This window comes from Solea solea, chromosome 1, assembly GCF_958295425.1.
Source record: "Solea solea chromosome 1, fSolSol10.1, whole genome shotgun sequence".
In the NCBI taxonomy this organism is placed as follows: domain Eukaryota; kingdom Metazoa; phylum Chordata; class Actinopteri; order Pleuronectiformes; family Soleidae; genus Solea; species Solea solea.
The window spans coordinates 44986256-45000632 of record NC_081134.1 but is presented as its reverse complement, the minus strand read 5'-3'; the positions used below and the strand labels follow the sequence as shown (position 1 = coordinate 45000632).

Sequence of the window (14377 nt, the reverse complement as noted above, 5' to 3'; positions counted from 1 at the left end):
TTCTCTGTGCACTACAAAAAACACCCGGCCTAGTGTGTAACATTCAGGAGGGTTTATTGACATAAATGGAATAAACTACCCACAAGTGTGTTTGTATCAGTGTATAATCATCATTTAAATGAAAATAATTAGCCTTAGAACAAGATTTTTTATATAAAAAGAAGATGTCCATCCTGTGCCATTATGTTTCTACAGCAGCTCAGACATAACAGAAGGGAACAAAAGAGAACATCTCCACCTACATCACCCCGACGCATAAACAAAAAAAAAGAAGGGGAAAACAGCACAGAACAGTTCCCCGACAAACACAGGAGGGGCGAGTGGTTAGATATTTGATATTTGGGCCTTTATTTGTATTATTATATGAACAAACGTACAATTAAATTGCAGATATCAATAATTCTTAGATATTCTTACACAATGGACCTTTAAATTGAAGTGTATTAAGCTTATTCTTACCCTCTGTATTCAATGTATTTGTAGATGCATCCAGCGATTGCCATGGCAACAATGGCATAATACCAGGAGGAGATGAACATTATGGCAAGACACAAGCTCATTCCCAGGAATGACAGAGCCCTGTCAGAGACAAAATGACAAAAATGATAAAAATACATAGTTTTCAGTAAAACTTAGATTAACGTGTAGATGGAAGACTCTTTTATTTATTTATTTTTTTTGATTGTATCCTCAATCGTTGTGAAAACGTAACCTTTGACTTTTAAGAAAGCCTTTTTTGTCACTGGACACAGACACAGAGATCATTGCCACACACCAGTGGTAGAATTTGAAGCGCGGTCTCCAGTTTGGTGTTCGCAGCAGGGTCTGGACAGCACAGGCCAGGTTGACAAACAGGTAGCACATGAGGAAAAACCTGAGCACGGACGAAGACAAGACAGAAAATACATTAAGAGCTACAAAGACAGCCCGGAGTATAATGGTGCAGACGGGTACTGACATGGAGAGGATAGGAGCCACGGCGTCCAGGGAAGCGATGAGGATACCGATCTCACAGATCCCAGCAGTGAGGAGCAGAGCCCAGGTGGGCTCTCCATTAGCTTTCCCATGACCAAACACCTGTAAAGACACATGCACACGGTCGAGTTGGACAAATCGAGAATGACGACGTCCACTGTTACAGTATCGGACTCGGTCGTGCGTCTGACCTGTAAGAAAGGTACGATGCCATCTCGTGCAATGGCCTGTAGCAGCCGAGGGGCGCCGGTCAAACTCTGCAGCCCCGCCCCGCAGCAGGAGAAGAACGAGCCAATCACAATCACCCAGGGTGACGGCCACGACAACGTGCCGATGACGAGATTTCCTTTCACCGAGTCCCCAAATCTGCAAGACAAAAACAGTTGGATATGTTCACACACTGCTCGGTTTTATTCAGAGATGAAATCAGTCACATGATACAAACATTTCATACTGTTTCACTCGTGAAATGCTTTTTCTTCTATGCCTACAGAACCATGTGGACTAAAATAGCCTCCACCAAACACTCTTCAAATCCAGGTTCATTTAAAACCCAGACAAAACACAGTGGTCGGTCCAATCGCCCTAATGAGTCAAGTCCAAATACGTCAACATGGACCTGGTGAACTGAAAGTGTCCCCTGATTTGACTTGAATCAGTTCTGTGTGTCTGCCCTCATACATTTTAATTATTTTATTAAATTATTTTCTTTACTTTTGCTGATTCTTCATGGCCTGCCCATTGTATCTATTATTTCTGTTTATCTATTATTATTATGATCACACTCAAAGAAAGACAGAAGAGGAAATAAAGGACACCGTCTGCACACCATTTTTCTCCAAATGAAAACAGTGTTATGAAAACATAAGTATACAGATATACAACATATGTGCTGTGTGTAACTCTTACTTATCTCGAAGCAGAACTCCTTCAATGCAGGCACCAAACAGAACCACGCAGGTGACATCTGGGAAGCATCGTTCAGGAGAGACAATACTTTGAAATGGTAAATGGTTAGTATGCTACAACTACACTTTTCCATTCACCCTTTCACTCACACATCTCTGTGCAGTGCATTTTCAGTGCATCATTCATCGTTCACACCCACCCACTCATGACCACCTAATATCTAACATTTCACATCTGATCCCTGACTTGAACCAGATGCTCAGATTAGGTTCAGTCCCCATAAGTACTACTGGTCCTGATAAGGTCAGTGTTTATACCAGAATAAGTTCTAAAGAGGTAACAAAAATACACACACACAAAGACCTGGTGCCCCTAACTGTAATTTGTTACATATATAAACATGCAGTGATACATACAACATATTTTGTAATTCAGGATCAATAAATAAAAGACAACTATACTATATTACATTTTATAATATGTTATTATTATCGTTATTATAATTAGTATCATAAATATCATTATGATTACTATTGATTATAATAAGAATGATAATAACAACAACAACAACAACAACAACAATGATGATAATAATAATAATAATAATAATGTTTAGACTAGATTTCCTGGTGTCATTGTCACAGTACAGGTTTAAGGATACAGATGAAGGAGGTGGTAGCAATTGCCAGGATGGTCCCAATGGGGATGGACTTCTGGGCGTCCCTCAGGTCACCTGACCGGTTTGAACCAGCCATGATACCTAGAAAGTGAGTTTACACAAACTAAATTCAGTGCATGCAAACGGACGTCCACATTCACTGGTGGGCGTCACATTCATCATTCTCACCAGTGACAGAGGGGAAGTAGATGCCGACCAGCAGCGTGAAGAAGGTGGTGATATCATTGACTACATATGGCATGTACATGTCTTGGGCAGGGTCACTTCCATCATTAGAGTCCAGGTTCTTGTTTTCTACCAACATATCCAGAGGACCGTACACTGACCACATGTTCTCTACAAGACAGAAAGCAACAACGTCAAGTTCCACAAAGCAGTGACACCGTATACAGCGATACAGAGGGTAAACATAAAACCCAGGGACAAATACAATGTGTTTGGAGTATTGTGAGACGCTGTTTGAGAGACAGGACACATTCTCACATAAAATAGATCATTTTATGTATAATAAACAAAACACGTTAAAGGTGAAGCACATAAAACACATCAAATCAAACAGTCAACAACATTTGAACAGTCCAAACAGAGCTTAATCCCTAACCTTAATCTCACCACAATTAAAATCTAAAATCTAAAACAGGTTTTTGTCTCCATGAGTACTACAGACCCTGGCAAGGTACACACACACACACACACACAGAGTCACAGTTACAGAGGTAAATGGTGTGTTCAATGTTTCTCCAAACTAAAGATAGACTCACGTTTAACATGAAAACCAGACTGAACTATCAGAGTAATCACCCTGTTACTCATCATGACCCTGGTAACAAAACCAGCAACGACTATACCCTGTAGACTATAATGCAACGCTAGATTGATAAAGAATCTTTTTTTTTTTACAATGTAACCTTTTAATGTACCAATGACTGGTCACATTAAATAATCACGGACAGTGAAGCGGATCACATTTGAAATCCCTCAGTACCTGGAGACACTTATTCCACTTGCTTCACTACAAATATGTCAGGAATGCGTCTCCACTGACAACTTGGAATAAACCTTGTTGGTCACGGCCCACAGTTACGTAACGGAGGAATGTTCTGAGCTTGCATTCTTTAATGAAATCATTCAGTCGTCTTAAGAGTTTACTATTAGCCTGTTCTGTTATCCCCTGTTTGAATATCAAAGTTCATTTAGGCAAGTCCTGTACATTTGCTGGGGAAGGTTAAGATATGGTAGACTGGAAATACAGCAAACGTTAAAATATTGTGGATCTGTCACAGCAATGGAATACAGGTGAACAGAGGAAACATCGTGTTCTGACCTGAAATGACCCCACTGGTCAGCCCGGGGATGCCCTGCACCTCAGTGACATTGTTTTTAAAGAAGTAGTCATTGCAGGTGGCGTTGAGCTCAGGTCCCTCACAAAACAGCGTCCACAGCTTGGTAGTGACGGTCAGGTTGTCTATGACGTCCGTCTTAAGACACTTGTCAAAGTTCTGGTTCTGCAGGGTGCGATTTCCCAACATACAAACACTGTGTGGTGGAAGAGAAGATCATCAATATCAATAAATGACACTATATTTATGATTTATTGCAATGAAAAAATAAAATAAAATAAAATAAAATAAAATAAAATAAAATAAAATAAAATAAAATAAAATAAAATAAAATAAAATAAAATAAAATAAAATAAAATAAAATAAAATAAAATAAAATAAAATAAAATAAAATAAGACTTCATGCCAATATGCTAATAAATATATAAATAGATTGTGAACAGGACTCACGGAAAGTCTGGTGGCTCAAAGATGGTCTTAATGACTCCAGCGTATATGGAGAGGATTGAAAGAATCACACAGGCCAGAAACACTAAGGCTAATTTGTTGACATATTTGACTCCAACGAAGACGACCACGGCCATCAGTGCGAGGCAGCACGTGCCATAAACACGCATGTTATTCAACAGGGCATCCCCCTCATCCTCCTTTTTCTCGGCCACAAAGATGGCTGCTTTAGGCACGATGTAGGTCTTAAATGTGAGATGAGACAAAAAAAAAGAAAAATACAGATGTTGAATAGGTCTAAAGGAATAGCATCAGAGAAGGCAGAGAAGAGACAACCCACGCATTCAGGTTTCACTCACCAGAAGAATCTCGATAGTACCCAGGATGTACATGGAACCGGCAAATGTTGTCCCCAGGTAGAAACAGAGACCTACAGCGCCTCCAAACTCTGGGCCGAGAGATCTGGAAATCATATAGTAGGAGCCACCAGCTGTTGGGGGGGGGGAACATAACAAAACAACAGCAGGTGTCATTTCATGAGAACCAGAGAGGTGTGGATTTCTCTCCAGTCCTGACCTGAGACCGACCCAAACTTGACAAGCATTCTGTTTTATATTCTGTGTCTGAACCCAACCATGATGCAGTTCATGTAATGTGAACTGAGTCTGTGTTACTCTGTCAGATATAAAATAAAAACATGTAAACAACTGCAGACTGCTTTCTTAAGCTTGCACAGCCGGCCTGAAGCTCATCAACATCACAAAAACATGTACGGGAAATATGCAACAAATATTATAATGATTCACATTTTAGAAACACTTGATTGATTGATTGATGTTTAGAATGCATTCCTTTTAAAAAGTACCAAAGTAGCATACCTGGCACAACACCATTGGTAGCGATTGCACTCATGGATATGGCTGTCAGCATGGTCTGTAGAGAGGACACAGGGAAACACTTACACCTATGTGATCCATACCTTTGGTAACAATGGGATATATATATATATATATATATATATATATATATATATATATATGACAAAGACTCAGGACAAAAACTGAGGACGTGGAAAAGTAAAACAAGGACAAGGACACTGCGAAGATAAAGCTCGTGCTCTTTGCTGAGCGTTTGGTTTAAAGTGGCAGACGAGCTGGAGTAAAGCCAATTACTTGACAGTTTTACCTCCTGCTTCCAGTGAAAACCTAAGCAGCTACTGCGGACCAACGCTTGGACTTGACCACAGATGATTCAAAGACTTACAGGTAAAAAAAAAAAAAACAATGTAGGGGGGTGGGCCATATGAGCCTAGTATATGCCATCATAATGTCGAGAAAATTATCTTTTATCAAAATAAAAGTACTTCTTTTGATATGGAACGATACATAGTTCACAGGACAAATGTATTTATGCAAAATGAGTCTTTTATTAAAATAACTTGAGTGGGCTGCATGTGTTTCTCACTGATCTGCACAAATATCACACAGTCATTTTAAACATGTTATTCCAATGAAAATGAGAATAATGATGTAAACATCACGATTCCCTCTAATATTGGAATTAAATCTGTGTCAATATTATCACAACACTTCTTAAGAAGCAAACAAGAGCAAACACAAATGAACCTCAATGAATCAAAAATACATAAATGGCAAATAAAATATTGATTGTAAATGATTGAACTTTATTTGTTTGAAAATACACTTTTTGTTTGCAATGATTTCTTAATGATTTCTTAGTTATATGAAGCAAAGAAAATATTCAGTTTTAAGAAGCTAAAATATCAGATAACTTTCACATTCAACCTGATTAATCAATGATAACATTAGTTGACGATTAATTAGTGATTAATAAATAACTGATTCATCGTTGCAACCCAAATTTACATATTTAAAACAATTTATTTAAAATGTATTATCACATTATTAATTTTCTTAAAAAGGGCAAATTAGAGTAAATCAACTATAAATTAAATAGTTACCATTCTATACAAAATAGTACGCAAAGTAGTGTCCACGGCATTTTCTGCTTTCGACAGAGTTAATGTCGAGTGAAAATGATTGTTTCATATGATGCTATATGATATATGATATATCACTTCTTTTTAATCACGAGAATGTGACCCAGCGGGACGTGTCCGCTCGACCTGGGATTATTTACGACAATACACTGAACGCCAAACACAGGCTACTACGGATGCTATCCCGTTCCTCCACAACTGTAGCGTCACGCACAGTTTGGCAGCTTACACTTGGATAAGTTGAGCTTCAATTAAATATGTGCAGCCAAGCCCACTGGGAAGCCGTCACCCAAGTCCAGCATTTTAAAATCCTTGGATGTGGATGCAACGACTGAATGCTGTTAGTTTGTCAGTCATGTGAGAGGAACCTGATCAATTTATGCCCTTAAAGCCAAAAGCATTCATCTGACACAGAACTGAAAGGTTTTGTACTTTCCCTGATTAATCTGAAGTAATCCATTGTCTGCTGAGGGATTGGCAAATATAGCGGCTTCGAGGGTGTGCATGCTGCTCTAACACTTTGCAGGATGGAGGGATTACACGTCAAGCTGCCACGGGCCATTAGAAGCCAAGGGTGAATGGGAAAAGGAGAGTCACAGCGTCTAAATATAGGAGGGATCAGTGACCACTGAGTCACCTTTTCAACCGGTCATTCATTACTGCCGTCAATCCGGCATTTGCATCAGTCTGCCATTAAAGGGTTCAAGAAACGGCTTAAATCCTCAAGCATATAGACTCTCTGACTCCCATGTGCTGATGTATATATATATATATATATATATGATGTAGTAAAGAGCTGGGTATCGCATGTACATTAACTTCACTCCAACATAATCTTGCACGTCATTGCTTTAATACTTAGACTCTAAATCCCTTAATAAAAGGCCAGAGTCAGAGCACTTCCTTCACGTTTGTCCCGTTCTGTCGTTCAACAAAACATAAGCATCTTTTTCAGGAGGGAAAGTAAAAGACAGACAGACAGACAGACAGACAGACAGACAGACAGACAGACGTTCCATTTCTAAACATAGTTAATATAAAAGAGGAGATTCACATCGAGCGAGTACTCACACAAGAGCAGCACAAGCCGACAATGGCCAGGGACTCCAGGATGCCGGCAGAGCCGACGATCCAGGTGAGGCGCAGAAAAAGGATGACCCCCAGAATATTCTGGAGGCAGGGGAGGTAGACGCCCATGAAGGTCCCCATCTGAGGGCTCTGTGGAGGGGAGACGGATAAGAGAATGTGGAGGGGGTGAAGTGGAAGCACACGATGAGTCGATGAAGTCAAACGTCAGAAAGTATAAAGCTGACAATTATTTGCATGAATGCTGAATGCACACATGTCCTTGCTGGATCATCATCATCATCATCATCATCATCACCTTACATAAAAAAAACTACTTCTATGAAAAACATGATGATCATACTACAAAACAAGAAGGTTGATAAGAAAAAAAAGAATAATTATCTGAATGAAATAGGCCCCATACACAGTAATCACTGACACAACAGACACACACACACTGTACAGTATCATAGGGAAACAAGGCTCTCTGTTGTACCTTAACAGCTTTCTTCTTGGGCCCTTCATCTTCATCAGCTTCCTCATGCTCTTGTGCCCCCTGGGTGAGATTGGTGTAGTTTGCCAGTTTATTAAGGAGAGATGACACCATAGGGTTGCTGTCCATTTCCTCCTTCAAAACACATTAAAAAAAACATGCTTAACAACATTTTTCAACTCATCACTTGGGTCAGAATCAGAATCAGAATACTTTTATTATCCCAAAGGAAATTGTTTTGTTACAGTTGCTCCATATCAGACTCAGTAAGTACCAGAAAAAAAAGAGCACACATGTTAAAATTTAAAAAAATTAAGATTAAAATTAAATAGAAATAGCATAACAAAATGACAAAAATGTACAACGTGTACAGGGTTCTCTCAGGATTAATTCCATGTTACATTGACAAAAGATGTTAAAATACATATTGTCTTTATTAAGGGCCATAGGTGCTTCATGTAGGAGCCATAGAGTAATTGATTGTGCATGAGGGCTAGTGGGTGACTGAGTGAACTAAAAGGACTTCACAAAGTGACTTAAATTCTAATGCATAAAACGTTACTGCTATAAGATTTTCTAATTTTCCGTGTCTCCATTTAGGGAGATTTTTTATGTGCAAATCACAATTTCACATTAAATAAAGCAGATGGAACGCCACCTACTGTTGAATCAGGAAAAGAGTGGCACTTTCACCTGTTTGTGAACCATTGATTTAGTTCACAGAAACATACATTCATGAATACAATGCAGTATTTGTATTTGTATAATCAGTATGGCGTCAGTAAACGTGGCGCTGATGTACAGACTGCACTTATATCTTGTTTTATGATTAAACACAACTACTGTACACGTGTTGTCGTGACAACTGTTGGACAGTTACCTCAAAAAGAGCCATGTTGGTGCCGTCATAGCTGCCGCCTTTGTCATTGTCTGTGTTGTTGATAAAGGGACTGTTTTCCTTTGGAACGCCGTCACCTGTGGAATGACAACAAAACAGTTGTACATTTACATTTGAATTTTTGTTTGGTTTCTTTTCTCCACGTAACAAATGAAATATTTCGATTTGTGGAGAAAACAACATTTGAGAACATCATCATTTCAAGGTTTAGGAGACAACAATCAACATTTTCAACATCTGCTGACATTTTATGGACCAATCGATTAATGGTAGCACGACACCATTCACTCTCAGATTCACAAGTGCTGTCAATTTAGATTGGACAGTTAACATAATCCCCAATCTCCATCTCCCAATCTGGACTGTGGGAGGAAGCCAGAGTAGCCGGAGAGATTCCAGAACATGCACTGTGGTAAAGATCCTCATGGTCTGTTGTTAACGCTGAGAAGGTGACAGGCAAAAGTGTAACATAAAGCTGCTTTAAAGGGTCATCAAGACAAAAGTCAACAACTACAAATCAACAAAAATCAACAAAAATATATATTATAAAACAAAATGAGTCACCTATAACCTCACCTGTATTCACAGAGCATCTGTGCTTTAACAACAATGGGATAGAGAGCCACTGTGTTTGTTCAGACAAACAAGATCCATCAAAGACCTATTAATAGTATTTGTTTTTAGCAAATTAGTGGCTAACGCAACATCTTCTCTGCATCTCCACTCTCCTGACAACAACAGAGCTCACGCATTAAATCAGAGTAACGCACAGCTATAACACAACCATCGTCACAGACGGACCAATCGATCAATCGTTTGGTCGATAAAATATCAGAAAACCGTAAAAAATGTTGATCAGTGTTTTATCAAACCTGGAAATGATGATGTTCTCAAATGTCTTGTTTTGTCCACAAACCAAAACGATTGACTTTTAATGATTTCTTTGTTATCCAGAGCAAAGACATGAAGAAAACATTCACATTTAAGAAGCTTAAACAATCGGAAATCTGGTTTTAATCATGAAAAAAGCTTCACACATATTAATCCATGATCAAAATAGTTGTGGATTCATTTAGTTATCGATTAATAATCGATTCATCGTTTCAGCTCTACTGTCAATAGATTAAAACAAATGAACTAATAATTCATTTCCACTCATTGGCGATGTTGAGGAATTCCTTGGGGCAGGTCTCAGAAATCAGTCGCTCATCTGGTTTTTTTGACGGTCAAAGCAACAGATTGCAACTTCCAGTCATTGCCAATAAATTCCGCCGTGACATTTTCAAGTAATTTACTTATTAAAGAACAAATGCTGATCTTACATTGAAACAGAAAAATGCAGTTTTTTATATATTATAACTGGATTACATCAAGGTGCTTTTGTCAGTTACTCACATTTTCAACAAAACCAACTGTGCTCTCTGGTTAGCCGCGCAGCAGCTACGCAGCACAAGTAGGTCAATAATATCCATCTGTCGGGTTTAATCCTTTACAAAACATACTTTACAAGGGAAATTCATTTTTAACAATAATAATTGAGTCTAAAAATACCACAGGAAACAAAACAGAGGTGGCTTCGACCAATTAAATATCTTTGAACAGGTTAAGGTAAATACAACAACTTTTTAGGTGACCAATAATTTCTCAAAATATTAGAAAATTGTCATTTTCTGAGTGAGCCAATCACAAGCACAGCTTTTTCCCCCTGCACTTCAACATCCATCAGTGGAGCTGCCTGCTGTGAACTCTGACTGCAGTGGGGATTTCATGGGTAACTTTTACCGCTTCATCCAGCTGCAGGGGGAATAAGAGGCTTGTAGCATGGCTTAGCCCACTGATAATCACAGGGAAAGTCATTATGTCCTTGTACTGTGTGGCTCTGCGTGAACACAGTCTGAGTGGAAGAGCAGAACATGGTGTATGAGGATAGAGCACCGAGTTTTCAGTAAGCTGTGATAACACAATGAAGTGAAGATGATGACCGTTCGGCTCTATGGTGCTGTGAGGGATGAGGGATGAGGTCCAGGCAAACCCACCAGGGCTGTGGTGACTGGAGATGCTCCACATCACAGATAATCATCGTCTTAAATGACACGGGGCAAATCCTCTTTGAGGACCCAGTGTCAGAAGGATAAACCTGCCAGCATCGTTTTCCAATCCGGCGAAGTTTCTGCTTATAGAACGTGCTCGAGCGTAAGATGCTTTCAACACCGGTGCTTTGGGAGATTGAAAACGGAAGTTGTAAGGATTTATTTAGAGCCACCAACAAAAGGCCGACAATACAGTTTAGGAGATATTTCATGACGCACTGTTCAAATATGTTATATGTTCAGTTCAACAAACTGTGGGATAATATTTTACTGACGATAATCCAAAATACATAATTAAAATACTGTATATGAAATGTCATCACCCAATAGGCTGTGTGGCTAGTGGGAACACCTCAGTCAGCTTGAAATTTCCACTGATCCTTTGGAATTTGGTGAGTTTTTGGGCATTGCAAGGCCCTGAAAGAGTAAGTAAAAGACGACGATGATGATGATGATGACAAAAAAGAATAATCAGAGTGGATACAGCTTTTTAGAAAAGCTACCAGCTATCGCCAATCCTCCGAGTTGATGAATGCCATTTTCTTTTTGAACTGCAGTAAATGATACAAATTGCACTGGCACTTGTGTCATTCTGTGTATACATAATCCTTAGCGTTGGTGTGAGCGTCTCTTAGCGTGCTGTCGCTAACAGTCCTGTGGGACATGGTCCAGATTCATGTACAGTAGCAGTGACACGACTCTGGCCTAGTTAACAGATGTTAGCCTCTGTGCTCATTACGTGTAATTACTCACTAAACATCGGAGCAGTGTTGTTATTTTATCACGTACTGTAAAAGGTCGCTTTAATGTTGGCAACCAACAGTGACATTTGGCACTTTATTATAAAGATGGTAATCATTTTAACTGCAATATAATACAAATATCTGGCTTTTTTTTTTACTTTTTATATAGCAATACAATATTAAAGGCTTTTTTTTTAAATGTCACCCTCTTAGGTGCTTCAGATATCTCAAGTTTTCTAAGCTTTTTTGGATTCCCATACTGAAGAGTAACCAGATGGACATTATTAACTACATTCAAGTAACTTGCCGGGGTTTTTATGTTGTTTTGCCTGCTATCCTTTTTTGGCTGTCGTGTCTTGGATATGAGGCTCAGGCAGCCACCCATCGTGAACTATGACAGCAGCTCTCAGCGCAAATACCCAAATGTTCCAGAAAGGTAAAAAGGGAGACAGATTACAGTTATCATAATCCAGATTAAATCATGGTCAATTTGGAGTGGTTTCTTTTTGTTTTCTTTCTTTAAAGCTGAAATTGTGTAACTTTTAAATACAAAAAAAAAGTCTGTTACAGTCAAACCACTGAAAAAAAACATGGCAACATGCTCCTTGCCGTTATTACCCAACGTCCTGACATCAGCAGTTTTCATGACAGTACAAATTCAAACTAATGAAATACACTGCATATATATTTATACATGCAGTGATTCTCTTGAAGTACAGAAAAAAAAGAAAAATGCTGCGTCAGTGCAGAATGAGTCACTTCCTGTTCAAACGATGTAGAGAGTGCAGCTTCCTGTCAATAAGATAACCACTTCCTGTTTATAAGGTCATCTATAAACTGCTGACCTCTGTCATCTGTGCAGGTGATGGTCACAGGAGGCTCATCAGCAGAGCGAGTCAACTACACTACCCACAATCCCTCGGGACACATCAGCTGGCTTGATGGTTCTGAACGACCACTTTCAAGATGAAAAGCTGCTAGGAGGTCTGGATTTGGAAAGGATCCTCATCTCAGATTTAGTCTGTGATTCATGTCTATGACAACGTCCCTCTAATATGATCTCTTCATTCAAGGAACATCGGTCTGTCCCGTCTGTTAATCTGTCCAAACATTTGTTTGACAGGCTTCAAATTTAGAGGGTCAAACAAAGGGCATCACGGTTTGGATAAGAAGAGGAAGGGAAAGGCTACTTTTTAGAATAAAATCTATTTCAAACAGATGCACCTGAACAATGAAGATGTAATGTTTGAAGCATTTATATTTAATGCCTGTAATTATCAATAATATATTAAGTCAACATGGCAACTAGGGATGCACCAAAATGGAAATTGGGAAAACCGAAAATCAGGAAACACTTGGCCGAAAACCGAAACACCCAAAGAAATGATTATGCCAATTCTGTACCATTGATGTTGTAATGTCATTTTATAGTTAAGGCATTGCAATTGTATCTATAGATATATAGATTAATATTAATGCTTCAAAGAATAAATCAAGAAGAATCTATGAAAATATTTAGGAGGATCACATGGAACATATCAATATTTATTTTTGCTGTAGTGCAGGGGGATGCGAGTAGATCTTAGTGAAGCGTGTTGACAGACTCTGAAGAACACGCTTTTCATTGTTTTCACTCCGTGGTCCGTCTCTTTTGCCCCAAGAGACTTTCCTGCATTTAATTGAAAAGTGCTGTTCCACGGTGTACTCCTATCTTGTTGGAAGTGTTCCAAACTGATCTTGGACAGACACTAAGCGGGAATAGACAGGCGCGTGCTGGCCACAGTTTGTGCACACGTCATCACAGCGTCCTGTTTCGGTGTTAAAAGTCCCTAAAAGTAGGGACGCAAACTTGAGCGCAAAAGAAATGTTGAGAATAAAATGAATATGAATGTTTGTTGTGGTCTTCGGTCTGGCAGCCAGAGGGTGTCACCAGGTAATGAAGCACTATTTATTTGGTTCCGGGCCTAAAATGACCAGTATGAACTGCTCCGTCTTGTGTCTTTTCATGTGCTATTAAAAGAAAATTGTCCTCTGCATTTTAGAGTTGAGCAGATTTTGCTGTGTTTTGTAAATGTTTGCAGACTTTTAAATTTCTCTTTCTTTCTTTTTTTAAATTCTATTGATCTATTTGAATTTTGTGCATGGACACTTATTGCTATTGCCTGATTCCCTTTTTTCAAGCCTGAGTAAAATGATATTGTCCATGTTCTCACTCTGACTCTGATTAAATTTGATGCAATCACTGCAAATGGCCGCAGTATTAAATCAATTAGTCTCTTGTTTTATACAACCTGCTATTGAAATGCTTTCAGTAATTTATTTGTGGTTGAACTTTAACAGCCATTTAAATAAAAAAATTAAGCAATCCACTGATCTAGGTATATTAAATAAAGGGGAAAAAGGGTTAAACCTATTGTGTAATTGTTGATGAATGAATGCAGGTGTTTTTGATGGCAAACGTGTGTGTGTGTGTGTGTGTGTGTGTGTGTGTGTGTGTGTGTGCATGTGTGTGTTGCACTTCTGCAGGTGCGGAGTTGGGTTTCCTGTGCAATAGCACATTAGGTCACCCTGAAAATGTATCATCGCTAAAGGTTATGGACTATAAAAGAGGCAACAGCCATATTTAAATAAATCACCTCTGTGGAAAAACATGGCCATCTTGTTTTCTGTCAACTCATCATGTCATATTCCAAGACGATATTCAAAACATATAAC

The 14377-nt window shown here is 38.8% G+C and overlaps 1 protein-coding gene across 6 annotated transcripts in view; it reads right to left on the bottom strand.

The window, feature by feature from the left end:
• Window positions 1-14377, bottom strand: part of LOC131458196 (solute carrier family 12 member 7-like) — a 47773-nt gene that overhangs the window by 10695 nt on the left and 22701 nt on the right. For all 6 annotated transcript variants that reach the window (XM_058627059.1, XM_058627067.1, XM_058627075.1 and 3 more), the window contains exons 2-15: window positions 8812-8906; window positions 7935-8066; window positions 7442-7588; window positions 5229-5283; window positions 4710-4840; window positions 4354-4595; window positions 3888-4099; window positions 2732-2899; window positions 2546-2644; window positions 1885-1942; window positions 1167-1341; window positions 959-1077; window positions 776-874; window positions 460-579 (exon numbers count right to left, since the gene is read on the bottom strand). In XM_058627059.1, coding sequence (XP_058483042.1) covers window positions 460-579; window positions 776-874; window positions 959-1077; window positions 1167-1341; window positions 1885-1942; window positions 2546-2644; window positions 2732-2899; window positions 3888-4099; window positions 4354-4595; window positions 4710-4840; window positions 5229-5283; window positions 7442-7588; window positions 7935-8066; window positions 8812-8906 — 1852 coding nt within the window. The remainder of the gene's footprint in view (window positions 1-459; window positions 580-775; window positions 875-958; window positions 1078-1166; window positions 1342-1884; window positions 1943-2545; window positions 2645-2731; window positions 2900-3887; window positions 4100-4353; window positions 4596-4709; window positions 4841-5228; window positions 5284-7441; window positions 7589-7934; window positions 8067-8811; window positions 8907-14377) is intronic.